This window comes from Tinamus guttatus, unplaced genomic scaffold (assembly GCF_059628265.1).
Source record: "Tinamus guttatus ecotype Peru unplaced genomic scaffold, ASM5962826v1 Tinamus_guttatus_pri_ptg000209l, whole genome shotgun sequence".
Taxonomy (NCBI): domain Eukaryota; kingdom Metazoa; phylum Chordata; class Aves; order Tinamiformes; family Tinamidae; genus Tinamus; species Tinamus guttatus.
In genome coordinates, this window is record NW_028288743.1 from 1,589,000 (window position 1) to 1,614,512 (window position 25,513).

Genomic DNA, 25,513 nt, shown 5'->3' on the forward strand with positions numbered 1-25,513 from the left:
CCAGAGCGTCCCCCCGCGCGCGGACACCCGCTGCTGGGCGGCCGCCACAGCCGGATCCCGCCGGGATTAGCGGCACTGGCAGTTGGTTACAGAGCGCGGCTTCCCCGGGGCTTTCAACGGCTCAGCCCCGCGCGGGTCTTCACCCCCCGGGAAGGGCCCATCACGCGGGCAGTATCCGAGTCACAGAGCGTGGTGTGCTCGCCCTGCTCCTGCCACGTAAAACCCCTCGCGGTGGGGTAACGTGGGACTAGGTGGGCAGAAGGTGGAGCAGAAAGGTTGGGCTGCTGAGCAAGGGAAGGGGCAGAGAGAGGAGGTTCTGCGAGGGCAACGCTGGGGAATCACGCAGGCCCGGAGTGGAGTGACACTGCGGGTGTCTGCAGTGCAGAAACACTAGCTGAAATCAATAGCAATAATTCTGCTCAATAATGAATGTAATTGCATGCATTAGGCAAACTTTTGACACACCAAATGAAATCAACATCTCAGCCTCTTCCCAGTAGGATCTAGAGTCATTAGGCACTTTTTTTTCCCCCAGTTTTCCACAACCTAGAGTTCTGCTGCTTTCCCTATCCACAACAACTATTTTCAGCAGCTGATACAGCTCAGCATCAAACTGCTGCTTAAGAATGACTCCCTTTAAAGAGCCTGTATTCCCCCTTTTTGGATTCTGTCTCAGTTAAAGATCTTTGTGAGTTACTCCCAGAGGACACGCTACATGCCCTCCACCCTGATTCATCTTCCCCCTTTATGTTCACAAAAGACACGTGATGGAACTTCCCAGAGCTTGTTTTATCCCCATCTTTTTCACCACTTCCCTCTGGTGGGTTTCAAAATGAAGTTTTGAAACTTCATTTTCAGGCACAGCTTTTATGCAGTAGTCCTGTAGTAAGAGCAAACAAACATTGAAGATGCCAAGAACTTGGGATTTAGACCCCTTCCAGCCAGAAAGGCTCCCAGACCTGCTGTACCCCCAGGCAAGCACCTACTCAGGGTTACTCAGCGTTGGAGTAGGAGTTACTCAATGTTAGGAGAAGGGCAGTCAGGACTCGGGGAGCATTGTAAGGCTCTTTAGTCTTGGTCCGTGGTTTGTTTCTGAAACCCTTTTCTTTTTCTCTTGAATGCATTCTGTACTTCCCCGGTGTGGAGTACAAGACTCCCTGGAGTACCCTGCAGTGTGTTGCACCTTCCTCTTTGCCCTGGCCATGGCTCCCGCAGTCTGTCACGCAGCAGCCAAGGGTGACGGATCGAGAGCTCTTCTGTGAAGTGAGTTTTGCCCTCTCAGACAGAGAAGGCTACTGAAACCAGCTTTTCCACTTCATGTGTGAGTAGTATAATTAGCATGATATTAAAAAAGGTGTGCCAAGCTTCATTTATTGAATATGCTTCAAAATGTTTTTGCTATTTTCTCTCACTGCCCAATTTAGCCATCTAAAAGTAAGGAGTCCTGTCTAAGGGTGCAGTCTCAAATTGCATCTAATTCAGTGCAACTGCAGCTGATACAGAATATAGCAGTGCTACCCTCCCTGTGCCCACAAACTATGTGCTGCCACCACATTTCTCATATTAGATTTGGAATTTGATCCAATTCATTTGTGGTTCCATAATTAGCTGATTCAGCAGAAAACTACCTCACTGCAGAAAAGTTCCCTACTGGCTCATCTCCCTGACTTGACTCACCTTATATCTAGGTACCTGGCAAGGGAAGAGGTGGGAACACTTGCCTGGGGATAGCACATGGAGCATGGATTAGGTCAACAAAAACAGGCATTTCCCGGGAATGATTCATTTCTTCAATTTCAGACACGTATCTAAAGATGCCTTCTGCAAAGTCGGGCTCTGTTGATTTCACAGAGGAGCCTATACGCCCAGCTTGAAAAGAGCTCAGATAGCTCTTTTTCATCATTCTATCTTTGGTAAATGTTTTCTGACTTTGGTCTTGTCCCCAAACAACAAATTTAAAATGCTTTAATAGATAGATAGATGGATAGATATTACTTTTCTCTAAATAAAACAGTCTCGGATGGTTGATCCAGATGGATCCACTTTTGGCACATTTCGTATTTTACACAGTGCAGTTGTTCAGATACTGCTGTGTGATAAAGGCATACATTCAGCTAATTGCCAGTACAGCTTACTCACTTCCTGGGTTCTAAAGACATGACACGTCCTAAATTTGATTTCAATATGAGTCACTATCAGATAATTTGCCCCCGATATCTATTCAAGTCACATCACAGGCTATTCACAGTCTAGTCACATTCACTGACAGTAGTAGCTATATCAGAAAATACTGCTTAAAAATTGGGTTTTGAATGTAAAGATATTTCTGTAGGGAATGTTGTGATACAAGGCATATTTGAAAAAGTTACATTTTTATGTAAAAATTAAAAGGTAGCAAAGTCATTTTTTTCAGTATTTTCAATAGTTTGAACTTACTTTAAAGTATATTTAGGGGATTTTTCACAGTTTGTTTATTAACTGTTAATTAGAATTAGAAAGGTTTTGAAAAGGATCACTCTAAATACAGCGAAGGTCAGAGGACACTGCTAATGGTGACTGCACAGCATCACTGACAAATCAGAAAGATTCTAAAATGAGAAGTAGCAAAAGAAGTCCAGTTTCTTCCTTTTTTGTTTGTTTGTTTTTTGGCAAGACTGGCTACATGAGCTAACAGGATTTTTTTGTAGATGAATACCTGTCATCTGAGAAGTTATCAAAACAAATGTCATTACATATCCCTGTGGGTCCACTGATTATTTATCTAATTTTGATGAAGCAATTGGGAAACTACAAAGATACCTTGAGCGATTTTTTTTTTAACTCTAATTTTCATTTTCATTCTACTAAATCATGTAGCATTTTGGTGTATAGGTAGGGGGGGGTGTTTATATAATTCAGATTTTAATCCCTTTTTTAATTATGTCAATAGTTTAGTGAGAAGATTAGTTCTTGATTCCAGTAATATACACCAAATCGCTTCCCTCATTCTGGTGGGAAAGGGCACTTGGAAACAATAATTTACAAATTACAGTCTATTAGGGAAGTTCTAAGTCTATTTTTAAAAATGTCTCTGTTGACTCAGCTCTGCTTTAGACAAGCATAGTTTTGAGAGGGGGGCAGAAACGTTATCTCCGTGGAAGGAAGTTCTACTGGAGTTCCAGAGCACTGCAGGACTATATACTTGGCATCCCCATTTATTTCAGTGCAAACGGAGTTTTAATGCAGCCTGAGTTTGCTAACGGCTGAGCTGCAAAGATCACAGAATCATAGAATCATTACGGTTGGAAAAGACCTTTAAGATCAACATGTCCAACCGTAACCCCTTCGACACCCTGCTTGCTAAGCCATCTCCCTGAGTGCCTCATCTACGCATTTCTTGAACACTACCAAGGACAGTGACCCATGCCCCTCCACTGCTAGCAAGGAGGCAGACATGGGGACCAACAGCAGTGCATCTCATTGATGTTTAACTGCATTTGCATTGCAGTCTACTGTGTACCTTGCTTTTAGGACTAGGAGCTAGGCAGAAAAGAAAATCAAAGCAAAAGAGGAAGTTTCAGAAGGGAGAAAGTGCCAGCAGTCCACTTAATGACTGTCCTTGTCTTTGACAGTGCCAGTACAAGATGTTTTGGAAGGCAGAGAAGATTCTTTAATGCATAGTAATACACAGATATGACTAAGGCCAGTTCTCTCCCAATCACAGGCAACATGTGGATGTTTAAAGCACTGACTGTAGCTATCTCTAAATGGTTTCTCTTCAAGGTCAACTTCTGTTTTGCTACAACTAAGTGTCCCAATATTTTGCAGGTCCCTAAGTTCCATGGCTTACTTGCTTATTCTTACTTGTTTCATTATATAAGTGAATATATTAAATATATCAACTCAGTGAGTCTGGTGACCTGTGTTACACAAGACATCAGGCTAAGACTATGTTAATTTTGCTTTTTGGTCGTCTTATTTTTGAATTATGCAAGCGGGATTATATGGAGCTGGAGTTCCTCAAAGCCATGTAGTTTTAGAACTAGCCAAGCATTCCAGTAATAAAATTGGTAAAACTATTAAGTTTGCCCAGAATACATTAAAAAAATACATCAAACAAATCACTAATTCATATTTGCAAGTATAGATACCAGAAACACATTTCTAAGGTTGACATTGTCCTCAATTTTTCCATTTTCAAAACAGTGCTTGTAAACCAGCTGACATAAAGTAAAATGGCATATGTTGAAATTGCCGTTTTGTTATGTCATTCTGGGTAACAAGTTTCCCTTTCTGCATAACAACACAAAATACAGCTATTACATTTCTCTTCTTGAGCTTTGGCAGAGCACTGTAATACACCCCTAAGGAAGACAGACCAAGCTGCTGGGACGCCGGGTGCCTGGTTCCTCCCAGGGGGAATCCCTAGGGATGCAGGCCCAGCGCAGCTGCGCTGACTGACTCACGCTGCCACGCGCAGGCACCTGTCCTGGTGCTTGTTCTGTACCAACACCTGCTCTCAGGGTGGCTAAGCCCAACACAGTCACTCTCCTCTGCTCGTAACTCACCCCAGATCTCAGCCAAACATGAGGTTAAAATCAACCTTTTCCTCCTCCAGCTCTTTTCCACCAAAAGCAACTGGGAATGTTTCGACTGACCGCAATGGGGGTTAGAGCAGGGACTGCTCCCCTCAGAAAGAGCCTTTTTGAACTGAAGTACTTGAAATACAACTAAAGAGCCAGAAAAGACTGGGTGTGCTCTGAAACTAGCAATGGAAGCAGTCTCCTCAGTAGAGACTAGTATTTACAGGAGGTGTTGCTAATATTATTTGTGTGTCATGTAAGCTCAGAAAAAAAAAAGTATGATTTTCATGATTTTTCCAAACACAGAACAGAGTATGGTAATACTTTCATGTATTAGCAAAGTAGCAAAGTTTCTTTATTTAAGAAAATACATTTCGTTTATTGTGTATTACAGGGAAGGGAATGGATGAAAAATTTACTTATGCCAAGCAACAGTTAATTTTCATGTGCGCTTTTGTGTGTACTTTACTCATACGAGCCAATGAAATTAATGGTATTTATTTTTATGCTTAAGGCATTTTTTATGTGCATTTGTATAGTTAGAACATTAGAGTGGACTTTATTTCTTGATACAGTCAGCTTGCATGGGGTACCTATTGCCAAACATCAGGCTGTAGGACTGGTCTGTACATCAATCAGTTCAAGCCTTGCAGTGCAACTCAAATGCAGGGAAAGTTACACAGTGATATAGTCCAAAATATCCCATAAAGAAAATAATTATTGTACAGACCTCATTTAACTTATAATGGCAATAAGTAAATTTCAGTAAACCAATCTCAGGAGAACAGGATATTCATGTCACTTTAACATTTATGTCCTATAACACCGCAGTTTGGATTATACTTTTGCTTCCAAAAGGGATAAATAGCACAATACCCAATGGCATCTCAAACTGATGCTTTCCAGACCATAAAATAAATACACTAGCATTTTTCAAATATTAGATTTTTATCATACAAAGACTGCTAAAAGTTCACACCATTTTTTTAATATTTTTATATTAAGAATACTAAACTCCCACTTCAGCCCATGTTTGTGATATCTGTTTGTCTCCACATGCTACTAAACTGTGCAGCCTTAGGAGGAATTTTTTTTTTTTTGCAATAAAAATGTACAACTCCAACAGCTTCAGATGTACCAAAGACATCCTGATGTACAAAGACATCTTCAAGTTCTTCCTGCAAGACTTATGCAATCCATACTACACTGTTGGGTCTTTTGAAAGCACCTCCTATCTCATATCTGCGGTGGTAAATACATAATGGATGAACATACCTGGTTGAGTGCACGAAAGTGATAAAACACTATGTTGCTCAACTTAGACATACCTAAATACTGTTTACTTGCATTCACCCTTGAATACCTCACCTCATATCACAAACCTAAAATAGTAAGCAAGTACTATATATGTCTGTTGTCTCAACACTGTTCTTGCTAAGTGAGGTGGGAACATCAAGTTAACACAGACCAGAAGAACAAGAAGAATTTCAGTTGTTAATGATTTACAATTTCTCTTTCTTCAGGATATAAAGTTATCATCTGGGGATTAAGAATTCTGTAGAGGTGATTCTGCAGGGTCTGTACTAAGCAGTTGGTGCAGCATTTCATGGTAGATGACCTTCCCTTGTGATAACGAAGCTGATAAAATATATTATTTTCAGAGTGTGCCAACTTTCCATTACATCAGAATGTCCCTATCTTGGATAAGTACATTTTGTAAATCAGAACTGTTATAAAACAGTGCATGAGAAAATGTTTTTCATAGATTCACTTCTTATTCCTGAAATGAATCAGAAATAAAACCCATTCAGGGTGATAATATACTGTGTATCTGTTTGTTCAATAACAAAAGTTATAATGTAAATATACATTGGTAATATCAGTAATGAAGAAGGCAAGGAAATCTGTTCATTTCTGTAGCAGCAGTATAGGAATGTTTATGGTTTGGAACTGTAGTGAATACAGGAGGAGAACACCTTGTGTAAACTGGGAATGAATATGAAACACAGCTACGGGTTCATCTATGATACGATGGAGCCTGATCCACCTGTCTTAGAATTTATTAAGAAGTTTGATCTCAGTCCATATCTGAGCAACAGCCAGTTTCAGCTAAATTGATGTCAGTCATCATTTGATTTACTTAGATAATGCAATGTATAGGCCATTTTAGCACTGTTGTTTTAATTTCTACATATAGACAAAAATTGTCTCATGAATCATTTTGAGATTTTTGGGGGCCAGATGGTGCTAGGAGGGTTGAAATATTAATGAAGACATTGAATTGAAAGAATCTGATGATGAAGTACTTTTGCCACTATAGTAATATTTCTAATTAAACACAGATAGTGTACTAAATGTTTTGAGAAAAGACAACTTTATCAAATTTAAAGAAATGATCTAGTAATTTGATTCTGATTTGATTCTGTCTGATTCAGAAACTACAGACTATAAATCACAAATGTATACATGGAAGGCTTACAGAACTGCATAAAAAAGAACCATAAAAAAACTTATGAAGAGGAAATGAGGTTTCAATATTGCAGTTCCCATTGCAATTCCTGAAACCTGTAATTACATGAAAGAACAAAAGATAAAAATTATTAACGTAGCACACATTTTCAAAAGGCTACTGAAAAACTGTTTCCATGGATGAAAATATGTGAGAGAGAAAGAAAGGGCAAGAATTTCTTTATTGTAAGAAAAAGAAATCAGTCATGTTTTTATGAAAATTCTGTGATAAATTTGGTGCTTAGTATATTAGTGAGACACTGATCTGTGTGAAAACACAGATAAACAGTGAGAAGGCAAAACTTGCAAACAGCACAAAAATGTTTAGTGTCTTCAAATACAGAAAAAATTATGAGGAGCTTCAGAAATCTCCAGTCAACTTGGTGACCAGGTAGTGTGAGAGTAAAAGAAATCGTATGTTCATAAAAGAGAACAGTATTAGAATAAAAACACTGGGTTATTTACCCTCACTGAGGCATTCTTAACTACGTAAATCAAATCAGGACAAACCTGGACATCATTGCAGGAGATTTATGTATTCAAAATCAGTAATGGGAAGAAAAATGATACAGAATTTTCATGAAAACATATTAATCATTGCTTATCATATTTCAAAAGTTTCAGTACAAATGCATGGAAAACATCCAAAGAAGGATTTGAAAAGAAGAAAAAAAAGAAAAGAAAAAGCTTGCTATGAAAATCAAATAGAACTTGTTCCTTCAAATCTATTCTGGAAAAATTATCAGAAACAAATGGAAAAGGATAGTTAGAAGCATAAAGAATCACAACTAATATTGAGAGTTTGGATCAGGTAGTATCTTGTATCAAACTGCAAGCTTAGAAAGGCATTTAATAAAGTCACAAGTTGGCAAATTCAAGTGAGACAAGAAGACTTCCCACAAAAAGCATTAGTTTGTGATATCCATGTCAGTACTGTATTGTTGAAACCCAGAACTTAGGAAGGTTTAAAGATGGATACGAAATTTGCTGCAAAAATAGTATTAGTAAGATAACCCACCCTGTAACTGTTACATTAAGTTAAAACTTCGGATCAGATTTCCTTGTATTTGCTGAAGTACAAGATTGGCAACAGGTAGGTACTAAATCAGATCATTCAATCCTGTGTGTCAATTCCTGTGTCTGGATGTTTTAACTATAGGGTTCCCAAAGTAGGTTAGATTTATTGCTACTTGAAGACATGATGTGCCTTTTGCATACTACATGGGACTTCCTACGCAGTCCCACTAGCACATACGTAGTGCCATAGTGCCGAATACTCACTTTGCACGCACATATTATAGACCTGTTGGTGCTGGTGGGTATGTTATTTTGTGGCTGAAAGCTGAAGATCTGCTGGTGTGCTTTGGCTTGGAGAGGGAGGCGTGCTGACACTGAGACTGTCTCCATCCAAAGACCTAACGAGGTGAAACTTCTGGGACCACTGAACGTTTTATACATCAGGATGGTTCCCCTGTGCCAGAGGAGGTAGACTCAGGAGTCTTGAAATCTTCCAGGATGTTTCAGAGATGCCTCCTGACTCATTCTGGGAATTTTGCGCTCCGTGTGCCCATGTCGCAGGGATGAGGGCCGACAGGTAGTGGTTGCTGTACCTGGCTAGGGGAAGGAGGAGCCCGAGTGTTCATCTACACAACCCAAAGCAGGGAAGAGCAGGGCTGCCCGCGTCCCCTTGGAGCCACATGGAGACGGCTGGTGTCACCTCCGTGGCTGCGAGAGCCAGTGCTGCCGGGGCGAACTGAACAACGCTCCCCGTGCAGGTTTGGGCTCAGGTTCCAACATCCAGTATGTGTGTGGGGGGAGTGGGCTTAGAAGAGCCGTATTCAAATCTCATCCTTCAGCCCATCAGGCGGTCGCCCTCAAGCGCTGGAAGAAACGTCTCCCCCCTGGCGCTCGCGGGGACGCGCTGGCCGCGAGGGCCCCTCTCCCGCGCCCTCCCCTGCCCCAGCCTGCCCGAGGGGGAAGCGCCCGCGCGCGCCGTGACCCGCGGAGCCCCCGCGCCGGAGGGAGGAGCGCGGCGCCATGTGAGCCGCGGGCGGCGGCCCCCGGTGAAGACGGATGGGCTGAGAGAGCGGCGAGGCGCAGCTGTCAGCGCGGCCGAGCCCCGCCGCGGCGGGAGCCCCTCCTCCCGCGGCCGTGCGCCTCGCGCTCCCTGGCCGCGGGGGAGCCATGGCGTCCAGCGAGGAGGACGGGGGCGGCAGCGGCGCGGCGGAGGAGAAGGAGCCTGTCAAGAAGAGGCGGCTGGGCGCCGTGGCCACGGCCTGGCTCATCTTCTACAACGTCGCCATGACCGCGGGGTAAGCGGCGGCAGCGGCGGCGCAGCCCGGCCGGCGCCGCGGGCAGCGCGGGGGCTGCCAGCGCGGGGTGGCAGCCGGGGCCGGCGCGGAGCGGCCGGAGGAGCCGCGGAGCCGGGACGCGGCCCCGCGGGGCGGCCCGGCGCGGGGGCAGCGGCGGGGGGCGCCAGGGCAGCGGCGGCAGCGGGCGCTCCCCGCGCCGGCCTCGCATTTCCTAATACGGTGGCGGCGTCGCCAGCAGCGAGCGCGTCATCCCCGGCCCGCCGGGAGGTTAAGTTTAGCGCGGGCCAGGAATGCCGGGCGGGGGAACCGCGCGGGCCGCCTCCCTCCCTGCGCGCAACCGTCCGCCGGCGCGGAGCGCCCCGGGCTCCGACCCGGCCCTCCCGCGCGGCCCGGGGCGGGCGGCGCCCCTGAGCGGCCGCCCCTGAGCGGGAGCTGCCGCCGGCGGAGGGCGCTTGTGGCCGGCGCCGGGCGCGCTGTGGCGGCGCGGAGCGGCCCGCCGAGCGCTCGGAGGTGGCTTTGCATGTTGGGTTTGGAGCGGGGGAGAAGCTGCCTCCGTTTCGCTTTCAGGAGCTCTGTGGCTTGGACAAGTCGCAAATGTATTCATTACGGTCTTACACCTGCCTCTCAACTTTCCAAGTTGCAGTTTAAGGTCCCAATCTCCTCGTGTCGTGACTGCACGCCGAGGTCACGGTACCCTGCGATGCTGCTGGGTGATGCCCGTGGGCAGCTGTGAACTGGCTCTGTAAAATCACTGCTAATCTACCAGGTGGATTTTTTTTTTCCAAAAAAGAGATGTGAGTTATGGGTGTAAGCAAGCAGAACTCGGCCGAATCAGTGGCATTATAGGGGTTCCCGGTATTGAACGTGGTCCATGGTCACGTTTCAGTGCTGGTTGTCACTTCAGAGGTGGGCAGGGTGGTCAGCGAAGGAAAAAGAACCTGTGATAATGGAAGGGAGCTGTGTGAACTAATGCTCAGTGCTGTACAGTGCATGATTTCGAGAAAAGCTGGTATTTACATGGAATAGAAGGTTTATGTGGAATGGAAGGAACATGCAGGTTTATAGGGCAAGCTCTTGTACCTGGAAAAAGAAAAAATGCTAATTTGCAAATGCTAAAAGAAAACTAAGAGCAAACAATTTTCTGACTGCTAACGTGAAAGTAATCATTAAAGCAACCTTACTTTGGTGAAGTCCTCCATTATTTGAATCCTGCAGCACAAAAATATATGCTAGAGGTGAAGCAGGAGTTCTAGGATCGATACTAGTGCCTTGAACACATCTATTTGTGTATTGCAACAACTTTGAAAAGTACTTTTACTCAATTTGATTTTTTTTTCCAGCTTGCAGATTAATATTAGCTCATAGAATTCCCTGCCATGTGCTCCAGACGTGTGAATTTGTTAATGAACACTGACTCTTGCCGCTGACCTTTATATGTATGCAAAAGATTATTGGATCACTATAGTTTTGACCTTATGTGCTGATTGAGCCTCTCCCACTTCTTCCTCCTCATCTTCTATTGTAGTCAAGAGTGCTTAAGACTTGCAAAATTACATATTTAATGTGATAGAGAGAGAGAAGAGATAGGAGCAAATTCTTATTTTTTTCTCAAACAGATACTGTATAAGAGAGAGAGAGAAAAAAAGAGAGAGACAGATATCTAACAGGGTCATTACATGGGATAGCAAGAAGAGTATTTTTGTCCATTTGTCCAGACTATGCAATAATGCAAAGGGTTTATAGAATTTTAGCAACCAGTCTTTGCCTTTCTGACAAAGGTTTAAGGGATACATTCAGAGACTAAAATGACAGATCAGTAGCCAATCTTTCAGCAAATCCCCATTGGAAACTTCACCCTTATTATGCAAAGTATTCCATTTCCTAATGATTTGCAATATTCAGTACAAGGACACTCTCAAGTCATTGCAGTCACCAAGTCACTGGAAGCTAAATAAAAAGGCAGAAAATTGTATTCAAATAATAATTCATTGAAGAAAATCACATATGCAGTCCTTGCTTTAAGTGTAGCACTGTGCAGCGCTTTCCTTACACAATGAGGTGCTGGATTAGATGTCTACGACTTCTTGCTCCACTGTTAGCACGAAACTGTTGCTGTCGCCATTCATGCTGCCGACTAGACATAACCCGCTCACCTTCCCCTTGTCAAGTACTTTACTGTTAAGCAGCACAGCTTTACAGAGGAAAGACAGATTTAAAATATGTCAAAAAATCTAAATTATATTAGTGGGGGCAAGGTATGGAGCTTTGTCAGACCACCAGACTCACAGATTTAAAGCAGAGAGAAGGAGGAGGAGGATATTCCTACAGTGTGGTGAAGCCTGACTCCCTGTCAGCTCCAGGTACTCTCATGAAGGGCTGGAATGGGCAAAGTGAAGTGACTGAGTAGTAGCAGACTGTGTAAGAATTGTAAAGGGAGCAGAGGATGCTAGAGGCTGGAACTGCAACACATGCCATGTGGGGGGGAGTGGGGAGCTGTCCTCATCCCTGCAAATCTCACATCCTTCTGGCAGAGTAGGCCCAGCCAAATGCCCTTTTTTTTTTTTCTGGTATCTCATCTCCAATGCCGGACAGTAGCTGATGCATAGAGAAGAATATTAAAGAAACACCCCCATTTTCTTTCTCAGACCTCAGGGCTTTGTCACTTGGGAACTTCCTTAGCCAGAGCTCACGTGTCTGTGCAAAGTGCCTGCTATGGCTTTCTGTATAATGAAAGGATTGAATCATTGCTGCCCAGATATTATCAGACAAGGATATCGATCAAAATACCCATCCATAGCTTCCCTTATGCTTATAAGTAGATGTCTATATTAGAGGAATTGTGTATTTGCTTAGGCTTTGTTGTTTAAGGCCAAAATATCAAGGTACCTTCCTACCATGATGCTTTTTAAGGCTGTGGTATACCTCTGCATTAACAGTGGAGCGTATGGAAAATCTCAGTTATATAAACACAGGTTGGTTACATGGAAGCAGCTGCTGATGCGCTGGGGTGTGAAATTCATTATGTTGGTCTCAGTTTCAGATTGAGATTCCAGTTTGATCACAAATTTCAGTTCAGTTAAAAGATACTGTTTTTTCCTGTCATTTATGTAGAAAGATGACTAGTTGACAGTGTTATTCAGTTTTCAGGTTAAATATTTCTGCCTCTAGAAGCACCCCTTTTTCAGCACTTCAGAGTGTGTAGTTTTTGCAGATGACTCCTAAGCAAGACTGAATCCTAGCGATAACTTGACCTGGATGATCACAACCACAGGCATTTGGATCACTAGTCAGGTTTGAACACTGCGAGCTGTGGAGTCATGAAAAGTGTAAGGATGATGAGCCTCGCTTCTAGTCCTGTGCTCAGAGAGGCCTGAGATTCAAAGTGATGACTTTAGGGCTGTGTGTTTTATTTTGTTTTGAAGAAATCATATATTTTCATAAAACAATAATTCACAGTAAAACCAGCTAAAATACGCGCACAAAATTATTTAATGTGGTTGCTGTTAGGAAAAGTCTGAGAGCCCCTGGGTTAGATGGTTTAGTCAAGTTAATCTAAAGATAACCAAATCCTTCTCTAACATATTCCAGGTTCCAGAGAGACTGTAAGTGGAATGGTTGCATAATATTAGATAATATTTATGACTAAAGGTATTTTGAATAATCCCCTGAGAACACTGACAACTGAAGAATCAAACATCTTTGTAGAAAATATTGTACTAAATTATTTAGGGTGGGTGGATATTTCTAGAATTCTGGTTTTAAACTTATCCATTCTCTCTCTCTCTCTCGTAGGTGGCTGGTATTGGGTATTGCCATGGCACGGTTTTATATGCAGAAAGGAACACACAAAGGCTTATTCAGAAGTGTTCAAAAGACGCTGAAATTTTTCCAGACATTTGCTTTGCTTGAGGTAAATTTTAAACATTACAGTTTGCTTGGCTCAATGTTGTGTATCATAGGCAAAACACATGTTAGTAACCTAAACTTAATATCAAAATATCACAGTAGTACTGCAGACCTTTTAACCTTATTTAAGTAAGTTGGGGGTGGGAGGAGGGGGCAAGATGATGGGCTGAAACACTTTTTTCAGATTTAACTCTAATACTGCCTTAAACCAAATACTGTCTGGGAATTACTCCATTTTGAAAATCTTTAAGAATTGCTATGTGGTGGATCTCAAAAGCTGAAATCTCCAAAGACGTCCATCAGAAGTTGTAAGTCAGTGGATCAGCTCTCCAGCCTAGTGAGCATCTTGTCTTTCTCCAAAGATGATGATACCTTCCCCTCATCCCTTACCCTGGGCCACTAACTACCTATGCCTCATCTACTTCTGGGTGTTTCCAGATGGGATTCACATGCCCCATATGATCTACTTAAACATGAATGGTTCAGAAACAGGAAAAGCTGTGCAAATTGTCTAAAACATTCTTGAAATTCTACAAGTTTTGCCAGCTGTAGACTAGAGCGGTCTCGCTGTATGGTATATGGAACTACTGAGTCTGCTCATCACTTTGGGAACTTTCGCTAGCACAACAAAAAGTGCCCGTCTAGTTTTACACTTTTCTTCTGGACCTGCTTATAGCATTTGTAGTTCAAGGAACTATTTAAAATTTTGTGGCTAGCCACTTAAAAGCTTTTGTGCTTCTGAACTTTCACAAGAAGTAATTCTACCTGAATCCACCAAAAAAGAAAGGCATTCTATTTGCTAAACTTTCCTGGTCAAAAAATAATGATATGAAGTCTCATTACTCTGATTCACAAAATAGTCATAATGAAATAATCTATAATAGTTACAAAATATTTAAAAATTGCTGTTTATTTAGCATCCCTTATGGTGCCCTCCACATTGTCCTGTAAAATTCTTCCTTAGGTAAGATGCTGTATAGTAAGCATCCAAAGGGTGCAAAGTAAGGAAAGCTTACTATTTGGAAGAGTAAATTATTTCTAGATATATGAATACTTAATATGTAAAAAATAATTAAGAAAATAAATCCCTTTCTTATATGGAGTTCACACAAATCAGATATAAAGCTAATCAGAGAATTATCTGCAGGGTTCTGAAGTGTATATCATTTAAGTGTGCTGAAATGTTAGTAAAGTTAGTAAATGAAGTAAAAGCCAGCAGTCCAGCATCAGAATTAAGCTGAGATTTATTTTAATATCAAAAAGCCCATGTTTATAGTGCAGATAGTAACATACTGTAAATCAGTAACCTTTAACTTATTTTTGTTTACAGGTAGTCCACTGTGCAGTTGGTGAGTCCTTTGTTTTAGTTTCTCATGTAACTGTTTAAAACATGAATCATGGAACAGAAATAATATGTTTCTCTTTTTAAGGAATAGTTCACACCTCTGTGCTTGTGACTGGGGTCCAAGTGAGTTCAAGAATCTTCATGGTGTGGTTCATTGCACATAGTATAAGACAGGTAAGTGGGTGAGCAAGTTATGTTTGAATTGTTACTAGGATAAGATATTAGTACAGTTCTTATTACATCAGAGAGGCAGATTAAAACATAAAGCATGTTCACAAGAGGATACTTACACACTGAAGTGCAGTTCCTGCAATTGGGCTGCGGAACTGAATTTATTTACCATTTGCCTCTTTCCAGGAGACTGAGCCTGGATCTTAGGTGTCTGTCAGCATTAGCTTTGGTATAGGGTCAGCTGTGGCCTGCCTATGTCAAATTAAAGACTAGCGATTTTTTTTTTTTATTCATCAACAAGTGTACCAGGTGACAAGTACTGTCACCTCTTCTCTTTCGAGAGCTTAAATTAGCACCTATTGAATGAATCTAAATGGAAGTATGTTTTATGTTAAATGCCTGTGGACAAATATGGTGGCTATTTTACAACTTATGTTAGGCCCCTTCTCAAGATTTTAAAGTTAATTTGATGACATTGAAACTCCATTGTTTTCATTAAAAAATGTCAAGCTGTCCAGCATGTCATAGTGACACTAAGGCCCCTTATAAGTGACAATAATGTGTTTACTTGGCTGTAGATGGTTATTGCAAGTTTAGTGACTCATTAATAGAATTAAGTATACAGAAGAGTGCTTACAACTAGTGGATAGGAAACTCAGTTCAGTTTTTGAGGTCTTCTTTCTGTGTAGGGCATGGTAAATGATAGATTTTAGAGACTGTGCAGCTCTATTTCTGTAAACTTAAAATGCTGAGCCATTAAACTGTCTCACCAGCAGATGGCATGTGCCTTTCTGGTCCTGGGAAATAGCATCTGTCTCCATGTCAATGCCCTTTATTTCATACCTTTTATTTCAGTTCACAAATAATTCATTTTCTACACTTCATCTTTTCCTTTACCATCATTTTTTAACATGGAATAGGCACTTCATAACTTTACTTTTTTTTCCCTTTGGTAAGCTAAGGGTTGTCATTTTTGCTTTTATGAAAAGAAACTCTCAAGGAATAACATTTTTTTTTTGCAGTGAATGTTTATGTGAGTGCTGGAATATGGCAGTGTTTTTTTGCCATTGTGTTGTTATCTGTAGTGGATTAAGTCTTTACTGTATCCAGTCATCTCCATTTTCTATATCTCTAGTACAGTAGTAAAACTGTGTCCAAGAAAAAAAATACATCTAAATGTATGTCTGATTGTGTTTCACTCTTACTGCTTAGTAGGCATGAATGTTCAGGGTCACTTTAGGTGGTTAGAAGCATGTTAGTGATAATAGCCAGACCCAGATCTCTCCCTTGACTAGAGATTTGCAAGGCAACAAATAGCAATTCTTTGCATACTTATCTAAAGCACTCCTGCTTGGATTTAGCACTGTGACAGTAATCCAAGTTTGAGTTACCAATGTTTGCCTCTAATCTGCATGAGGCTAAGAATGGCCTAGTTCTGTCTTTTTTTTTCTTTATATATTTGGATGTCTTTTCACTTCAGTTGTTGTTGTTTGTGAGTTTTGTGATCTTTTTATATCTCCTTTTATTTTACTGTTGTTGGTGAGATCCTTTCATTAAAAGCGCACCTTCTTTGACACATTGAGGGCATGATTTTATGAGCTGATGAGCACTTACTTTTCTTCTTACTTCTCAAATTGTGTGTGTTCAACATGTTTGAGATGTATTAAGTCTTTCCACCTCATTGCATTTTATTTAAAAAAATGATTTCCCCTTTTGGTCATTTTAACAAAACTTGTGTTACTCTTATTTCACACACATCCCCGGAGCTTTTCAGTCTTCAGGCATGGAAATGTATTACAAAATTCCTCTCTCTTGAAGAAAAGAAAATGGCTTTTTTGTAATCCTCTCAGAAGGTAGTGTTTGTAGTTGATCTCCATGTGCCTTCTTTGTAGTTGGGGAGTTTTCTTTTGTTTGTTCACTTGGAATGAGAAAGGGCTGATGTTTTAAAACAGCAGGTAGATGAGGCAGTTTAATGACTCAAAACTTTAATCTTAAACAGGGCAGTTGAATAAGTTTACCCAAAGCCCCTAGACTACCAGCTGCTCTTAATTTAGTGATCTGGCTCTGTTCCAGTTGCTTAACTCTCTTGCAGCGCCCTGCAATTTGCCAGATGTGATATTCTGCTAATAGTTCCCACTTCCATTTTGCAGATTATAGTAAACACTTCATTTGTATCTAAAGTTTCCTGGAGACATGCATTAGAGGGTGAGGAAAAAGCAACAGCAGCCCATGAGCTAGACAGAAAGGAAGAAGAGCCTAGAAAATAGTAGTAGAGTGGGTAAAAACATATCTTAGATAGTGTTGCTATTTTTAGAGGGAAAAAGAAAGAGCAAAAAAAGTAAAACAACCAAAAATAATAAAAAGGAAAACAAGTAGATATTGCAGAAAGAGAAGAAAAGGTGGGAATAAGTGCAAATATAGGTGTGAAATATCATTATTCTCACAACAGGTAGAAATTGTTGAGTTTCTGAAGTGCCTATATGTTAATATATATGATAAAAAAACTGTACATGGTGATGTCTTCAGGATTTAATTTTTGTGTCAAAACTTTCTCTTTTTGCAAAATGTTAGTTCTTTTCTGCATATCTTAAATAGAAGTCTGTTGCAGTTTGCACAGAAAAGAAATTTAAGGATGAAGAAAGTGTTGGTTCTTTATACTTCTGCAGATCCAGAATGAGGAGAGCGTTATTCTTTTTCTGGTCGTATGGACTGTGACAGAGATTACTCGATATTCCTTCTACACATTCAACCTGCTCAACCATTTGCCACACTTCATTAAATGGGCCAGGTGGAGATGTCTTGCACTTCAGTTTCTCATAGTTCCATGCATGCTGGTTTCACGCATGCTGAGCTAACACGCAGGAGAGCAGATGTTTGAGCTTTGGTTATGTGTTGGCAGAGTGCAAGTTAGTTGCTTTCTGTGTTTGGGGTTATAGGTATTTGATTTAAAATGTTATAGATATTTTAGCTGAGCTTTTGGGTGTGATTTGTCCTTTGCTTTTCATGTCTTATGGTTTGAACTTAGTTTTAATTTATTTTCATATTTTTTCTTTTAATTCTGGAGTCATTTTTTAAAATGTATAGTACGACTCCTTGGATACAATGCCCAAAGTTAAGCATCTATTTAGGTCTGTATACCCTTCAGGTCTTTGAAAGGATGGGAGTTATGGTCTCCCATTCTTTATTCATATTATTGCTATATAACAACTTCTGCTTTATCAGCTATTCTGTAAATCTATTATTCCCATAGGGAAACTAAATATTGGCACAGCTTAGCCTGCATAAGAATTGTGTTCCTTATCAACACTGCTTTGATTTAAAAGCACACTTAAGGTGCTTCTATTATATATCTATATCTGGTATATTACAGGAGACTTAACTAGATAAATTTCATTTTCTATAGTTACTTTATGAAAAATACATGCCCATGAAGACAGACTTGCAGATAATAATTTATTTAAAAGTTTATGTTTGTTTATTTGGCTCTATTTTTGCTTTATAGATAATGCAGTTCTGATGCTTCTAACACACTTCTTTGATGTGGCTGATATTTATGTACATTCTTTCTTTTTGCTAATACCTCAGGTTTGATCATGTTTACGCTGTAAGCTTAAAAATAATGGGGTCCTGTTTCATTTTTTTTGCGTAGGCTTCAGGGAGAGAAATGCGTTCAGAAAGTTCTACATTGTCTGGCATGCTTTTACCATCAAGATAGTGTGTCTTGAGTGAAGAGTTTTGGGGTTTTTGTTCGTTTTGTTTTGATTTTTTTATACATATATGGGCAGTGGGGAGAATTGACATTTTCACAGCAGGGATGTATTGGGGACAAACAAACCATTTGAAAATGAATTCTCTTTTCATAGACTCCAAAATTTCCCATCAAGATTTTTGGAGAATCCAAAAGCACAGCTGGGTGTAATTTAGCACTCCTGAGAAGCTGGACCTTTCTAATCTGTAATTTGTAATTTTGAAAGATTTGCCTGTCCATAGATAATAGGACAAGTATCATCTATTGTTAGAATTTTAGCTCAGATATTTTTTTCCCCACTGCATAGAGTTGATCTGTGTATAGGTGATGGCATCGGTGCTTCCTTTTATCTCATTTAATCTCCTCTCTGACCCTGGAGCCCTCTGAGACCATCGAGTCCTCTGGGGTTGTGTGTTTGGTTGCTGCAGTTTTGAAGCCCATCTCTTTTGGTCACGTCTTGTGCTTCATGCACAAGCTCAGGAGAGCTGCTCCTTGGGAACAGCTCCTGAGGCTGCTCCTGCCTGGGCCTGTGCAGAAGAGGAGTGCAAACCTTGTCGATTACTTTTTTTTTTTTTTTTTTTTTCCTCCCCACCATGAATGTGGTCTATGGCATACAAAACAATTTTTCTTCAGACTGAATGCCTTGGGTTTGCCTTTGATTTAGACGATTTAGACTTTCTGCCTGTTTTAAAATGCATACACTTTAACTGATGGCCATCTCGCATTCTTTCATTTTACATTTCTGTTTCTGCTAATGCAGTATTATTTTGACTTCCCATATGGCAGAAGGAAAACCAGATGTTTCTCAACATCTTCGCAATATTCAAAGAAATTGTGATAGATATAGCTGACCCAGTCTGCGGGCCCCGTGACAAAGTTTGGCATCCAATCCAGTCAGTGACAACAGGACAAAGACAAGTAAATAATGAAAAGGACATTTAATAAAAAGGACATTATTGGAGACTACAAGTTTATGGAATTATTTTTGACCCTTTATTATTATAAAGGCACACAAGCACCCTAACGTTTCTCTGTTTTTGAAGAAAAGAACGGAAGTGTCAGCAGTTGCAAATGAAGTAGCTCTATCCAAAGTAATTGTGCAGCTCAGGATGTGGTTCTTATTTTTGCTACAGGAGTTACTGTAATTTATTGCTGTGTCACTAATAATTACAAGAGGAAAATTTAAATTCATGGTGTTTCTGACAAAGATTTTTTTTTTTAACACAGATACAACTTTTTTATCATTTTGTATCCTGTTGGAGTTGCAGGTGAACTGTTAACTATATATGCTGCTTTACCATATGTGAAGAAAACAGGAATGTTTTCACTGAGACTTCCCAACAAATACAATGTTTCTTTTGACTACTATTACTTCCTTATTGCTGTCATGATCTCCTATATACCATGTAAGTATTACTTAATTTTGTAACACTAACAGCGTAGGAAACAACTGTCAGCTATATGATTTGAGAACACAGTCTCTGGCTAAATTGACGAATATTTGCTGCTATAAAAGCCTGATTTCTGTTGCTCAAAGTTTTGCTTTATATTGATTTTTTAGACTGAATTTTTCCATCCTGTTATGTGTCTCAAAACATAAGTTTTCTGGAATTTTTCAGTGAAAATGCTAACAACATTTCCAAGAAGAGAGTTAAGTAAAAAATACTTTTTGCTCATATACTAAAAGGCTTTTAATTGTTTCATTGAGAATTTCTAATGCTTCTCCTGCTTGGAAGCAATTGTCCTTCAAGTTGTCCTTCAAGCCAGAGATTTGGCTTCTTATTAATATACACTTACATATCACCTCTGAAAATCACTGTTTGAATGTGCTTGGGAAAAACTTGTAGCAAAATTCTTCAAGACTCCACCTTCACAGAAATCCCCCAGCCCACTGCCAACCCTTTCTGAACAAACCTCAGTCCTCGTTTAACAGTGTTCACGATTTACTATAATTTGTCTCATCCAAGTGTGTTGTTGAGCAGTATGCAGACGTGTATTTCCATCTAACTTCTTTTCTTTTCTTCCTTGGTCCAGTATTTCCACAACTCTACTTCCACATGCTGCGGCAGAGAAGAAAGGTGCTTTATGGAGAAGTGATAGTAGAAAAGGACGATTGAATCAACTCCTGTAACTATGGTGCTTTTAATGGAAAAATGAGGGTAAAACCCCAAAACTTCCTGTGATTTTTCTGAGTCCAAGTTTTAAAACATGGAACAAGAATAAACAACTGTGCATAAAATATCATGGATTGTATTATTTTTACAGTTTAACATATCTTCAGCCTTGTGTTTTCATTCTTGGCTTCATCTTTGATTTTTAACTGTTCATTTCTTTAGACAAAATCATTTTCTTATTTTCAGTAGTTTTACAAATAGCTTTAAGAGACTGAATAGTTGGCTATTGTGCTTTTTATTATGAAATCTGTAGCCTTCATTAAAAAAGGGAGAGCTAGCAAGTTGTTCTGAAAGTGAATCTTCTGGAAAACAGAACTTAAATTAGGTAATGATGTTTTTCGTAGACTAGGTGGCTTAATGTTATCTTTCCTATTTTAATATGTTAAATCTTTATTTTTTATCAGCATTTAGTATATCTTGAGCCTCTGAGAAAGTATCGTAAGGAGCAGTTAGTTTAAACAAGAGATCAAAATTATATTGGACTTGGATTAGTCAGCTATGTTAAGTAATACCTTTACATTATAAATGCTGTCAGCACGTTCAACATTATTTGACTTACAGGATCATATCATAGAATTCTGAATGTTTTTCTTAAAAGAGCTGAATTCTTAATTGTCATTGCAAACTTTGATCTCACTATATTTTCATTTGTGGTTTAATGGAAATATAGGTTAGTAGATGTGGTATTTTATGGTAAAAAATTTTGTGCTGTGAGGTAGTCTTGGTGTGCCTACCTTTCTCTAGTCGGTGACTGAAATAGGACTTGCTTGGTCCTATGCTGATTAGGTAAAACTAATTGTCAGCATGGTTCCTATTCTAAGTCCAAAAAGATATGCAGAAAAAATATGGCATTATATTTAGGAACTGTAGCTATAGTGAGAGATTTTATTTTTTTATAATTATATAAGTAGGATAAAATGTATTTGAAATACTTAAGATGTAAGTCATGCTTTGTATGAACACATTATGCAATTTTTATTTCTCCTTTCCAATGAATCTTTTATAATGTGATGACCTAATCCTATTTAAAATCTTCAGTAATCTCTAAGTGGTCTCTACCATATATTAATAAAATTTACAGATGATATTACCCTATACAACATCTGAGTGGGAGAAGTCAAATAGTAGATTACTTAAATATAGGCAAGAATGAGATGCAACCTAAAATAACCAAAGACAAGGTTATGCATTTGGGGAAATTTGGATACTTACTGAGAAAGAGAAGCTTGAAATGTGGTAACATGGTAAGAAACCACATGTGCTAGTATAGACAATGAAGTGCTTCTGGCACCACTAATGTTGAAAGAATAATGTAGATGTGCTGTATCAAACAGCTGGAAATAAGAATACTCTTAATGTGAATAGTAAGGAATATTGCTGGGATATTGCTGTGGGATATTGCTGTACCTTCTGGGTACACTAGGAGTCAAGAGTTGAGTCAGTCTTCAAAAAGGTCAGAACAAGAACAGAACTGATTGAAGTGAAAAAGAAGCAGGAAAGCTTGTCATTGAATATGTGCAGCTTCATATTATATGGCAAATACTTATAAAAGACAAAGGTTTAATAGTATGAAGGTGTAGCTAACACACATTTATATAAAATTGAAACAAGGCATATATACCAGGAAATGAGAATAAATTAAAAAATCAGGAAAAGAAAAGATCCTGTCAGAGAGCACTGTTAAGTCCTGGAGAGATGCAGCAAAGCTTATCAAAGCATGCAATTTCTTGGGAGGTTTTAAGTCAGACGTAGTATTGGGAAATAATCTTGCTTTGGCGGGATTTTGAACTGTGTGCTTGAACAGGTGCCTTCCATTTCTAGCTTCTATGGTTCTATAATAATAGAACTTCTTTTTTCTTTTTCTTTTTTTTTTATTTTTTAAGTGTAATACACCTTTTCTGGTGCATCTGATGATTTAATAAAAAGCAAGACTTTATTATGCCTCTATCCTCCCAATACCATTTTGTGCCTTAAATCTGTGTTGTTTATAGATCTCTGTTACATTAGTTCCTTTTTAAATGAAGGTGCACAGTGGCTTTGAGATGGAATAATTGTATTTCTGACAATTGGAGAAGGTGTAGTCTTTGTATGTCACAGAGTCAAAAATCAGGCTAGGTGCTTTGAGTTATTGATTTTTTTATACACAGCTGGAATTATTAAAAGTTTCAAATGTAAACCACATTTACAGTACTGATTCACAAAATACGTATTACGCATGTTCAGATTAGCACTTGTATTTGTCCAATGTGTTTAGCATTCTGTGTTATAAGCAAGCAGAAGAATCTAATCTTATTCATATTTCATTAAGTTACATTATTTGTTTCTTTATTTTTTACTGTCAGGGCAGCTCACTGAAGACCGTGACTATCAATTTATTGAAAATGTATTGGGTACTTTAAGGATCTGATTTTTAAATCTTCTTTTGAATGAGTGTTTCCCACAGATACTATCCTTGTAATCATAAAATGAGTATGTGAGCTATAATATTGTATTACTGAGATTGCATTTGTTCTGAGTATGGTCTAAGAACGTCATCATATGCAATTCAAAGAGACATTTCTATATCCTTTTGTGCTTGTGACATGAAAAGAATGCAGGACTATTCATTAAGGCCATTTTTTAACTTTCATAAATCACCCATGTACAAGAAAGGTAGTGATATAACTTTTAAAGGGATGTACAGTTGTAGTAGTCAGATAGACTGAATTACATTTGAATAAAGCTACAGCTAACAGTGGTGTACAGTATTGTATTCAGTGGCACATAGACCAGAGGGATTATCACCTAGATTAATTTATGTGACATATACTTCATAAAAAAATATTCTTCCTTTTAATTTGAAGACTTTTCACCGAATCCTCAATATTTAACTTTTTATTTTAAACTTCATTAAATATCTTCTGTGAGATAGTGAGAACTGCAGATAAAATCCTGGCTAATCAGATTTTACGAATGACTTCAGATGGGCCAGAGTTTATGCTCTATAGTCTACTTAAACTTCAGCATGATGTGGTGAAATATTCACTTATTCTAAGCAATGGATATAAAAAAAAAGTGTGATATTCATATTGTGCTGCTTTTCCAACTTTTATTTGACACATTTCTTCATCTTTGTATTCATTTCTGCAATTGCTCATAATTTTAAATATTGAAAAGCTTCTTTTTAGGAAAGACCAGGAACATATGCAAGCATCAACCTCTGATGTTTTGATGAAGTCGTTTAGCAAATCATTTGTATAAAAGTACTCCTGAGTTGCGCTATGTATGTCTTCTTAAAAGAAGTGATACAGAGTATGACCTTGTAAAGTTGATCCATGACAATACATAGGAATAGGCATTTGGAAGGAAATTCCTAGTCATCAAATGACTGTTCATGGTAACACTGCCTTTTAAAACAGTTTGGTTTCTTAGCATAGATCCTTTTTTTTTTTTTTCTTCTTTCTTTTTTTGCTTCTTGTCCCATTTCTTTTTCTCCCTTTCCCAGTTCCCTCTGCAAAAGGCTGTTCTAGATCAGATAAATTAAATCAGCCCATTTCTTGTTTCACAGCAGTGCGCAGAATGCGTAAAAGCCAAATCCCATCATCTGGCTGGGGCTGATACAAAGGGACAGGAGATTGAGAAACCACATCCTGCACGTCAGCTGCCAGGGAGGCTCGGGGAGGCCGTTCTGAGCAGCAGGTGGTAAGGGTCATTTCTCTCAGTGTGAGAAGAGGGGCAGCTCAATGCACCCTCAGTCCCTTGCCGGAGGAGCTCGAGTGCTCGGCTGGTCGGGGCCTTCTGCACAAAGCGGGTGTTGCATCAAGGAGGTTTTTTGCTCTGCTGGGCTGTCTTACTCGTATAAGCATGTATTTTCTGAAATAACGGTATGCCAAGATAGCTGTGTCACCACATTGCTCTCAAGATTAACAGCCTGGTGGAATTGGTGCAGGAAGCTGCATCTCCTGATTCCCATTAAGCAACATTAATAGCACTTAGCCAGGTTCGTGCCAATGGACAGACTGCAAATAGTTAACAACGGGTTGCATGGAAACTTTTTTTTTTTGACTGAAGTGAACCTACCTTTTCTTATCTAGGAATAAACATGTGCATTTTGAATCTAGGTGTAACTACTTCTCTGACTGGTGTTTGAATTCATCACAGTAGGCTACCTTAGCAGATGTTTGGATATTTCTGTGTTTATTTAATATATTACAATGAAAATAAATCATGGTATTCTCAATAAATTGCAAGTTAAAGTAGATTCTATTTTAGCAATATTTATGAATTGAGTTCTAAATTTAATCGGGGGGGGGGGGGGGGGAAACAAGGAAAATATACAAATCAGTTTTATGCACCATACAAGAGGGCTTCTTAAACCACAATTTACCAGCAGACAAGCTGGCTGCAGGTGCATATAAAGGACTGGCTAAATATTTTATTGAAAAAAAAAATGAAGGCTTTTCTGAAAGTTAAATTTTATTTCTTTTTGTTGTTGCTTTAAAATATTCTCAGAGATACTTTATTATCAAATAGTTTACAATATAAATTCTTGATGAACTTGTAGAAAATTTTGTGTAGTTATTAAAATACTTCAGTGTTTGTTATTGTAGCAGTACAAGAAGCAATCACCTAGGATTGCTGCAAAGCTCTTGCAAAGCTCTTACCTTGCTCAGGCAGATGTCCACCTTGCTGGTGCACACTGTGCTTTCCGAGGCTGTGCGAGGGGCATGTTCACGTTAGACCTGCCTTCATGACTGCACTTCTTAACAATGTATGGTGCTGTGGATCAATAATATTGGTGCAGAGGT

At 39.5% G+C, this 25,513-nt stretch overlaps 1 protein-coding gene across 2 annotated transcripts; it reads left to right on the top strand.

The window, feature by feature from the left end:
- The first annotated feature begins 9,134 nt into the window (after nt 1–9,134).
- Nucleotides 9,135–20,793, top strand: HACD1 (3-hydroxyacyl-CoA dehydratase 1). Of its 2 annotated transcripts, none has more exons than XM_088524327.1 (7): nt 9,135–9,382; nt 13,175–13,292; nt 14,619–14,637; nt 14,719–14,807; nt 17,471–17,592; nt 19,780–19,958; nt 20,587–20,793. In XM_088524327.1, exons 1-7 carry the CDS (start codon nt 9,255–9,257, stop codon nt 20,667–20,669), a joined length of 738 nt encoding a protein of 245 aa, XP_088380453.1. In that variant the 5' UTR covers nt 9,135–9,254; the 3' UTR covers nt 20,670–20,793. The 2 variants fall into 2 exon arrangements, with proteins under 2 accessions (XP_088380453.1, XP_088380454.1); XM_088524328.1 differs by having other exon boundaries at nt 14,725–14,807.
- Nucleotides 20,794–25,513: the final 4,720 nt, after the last annotated feature.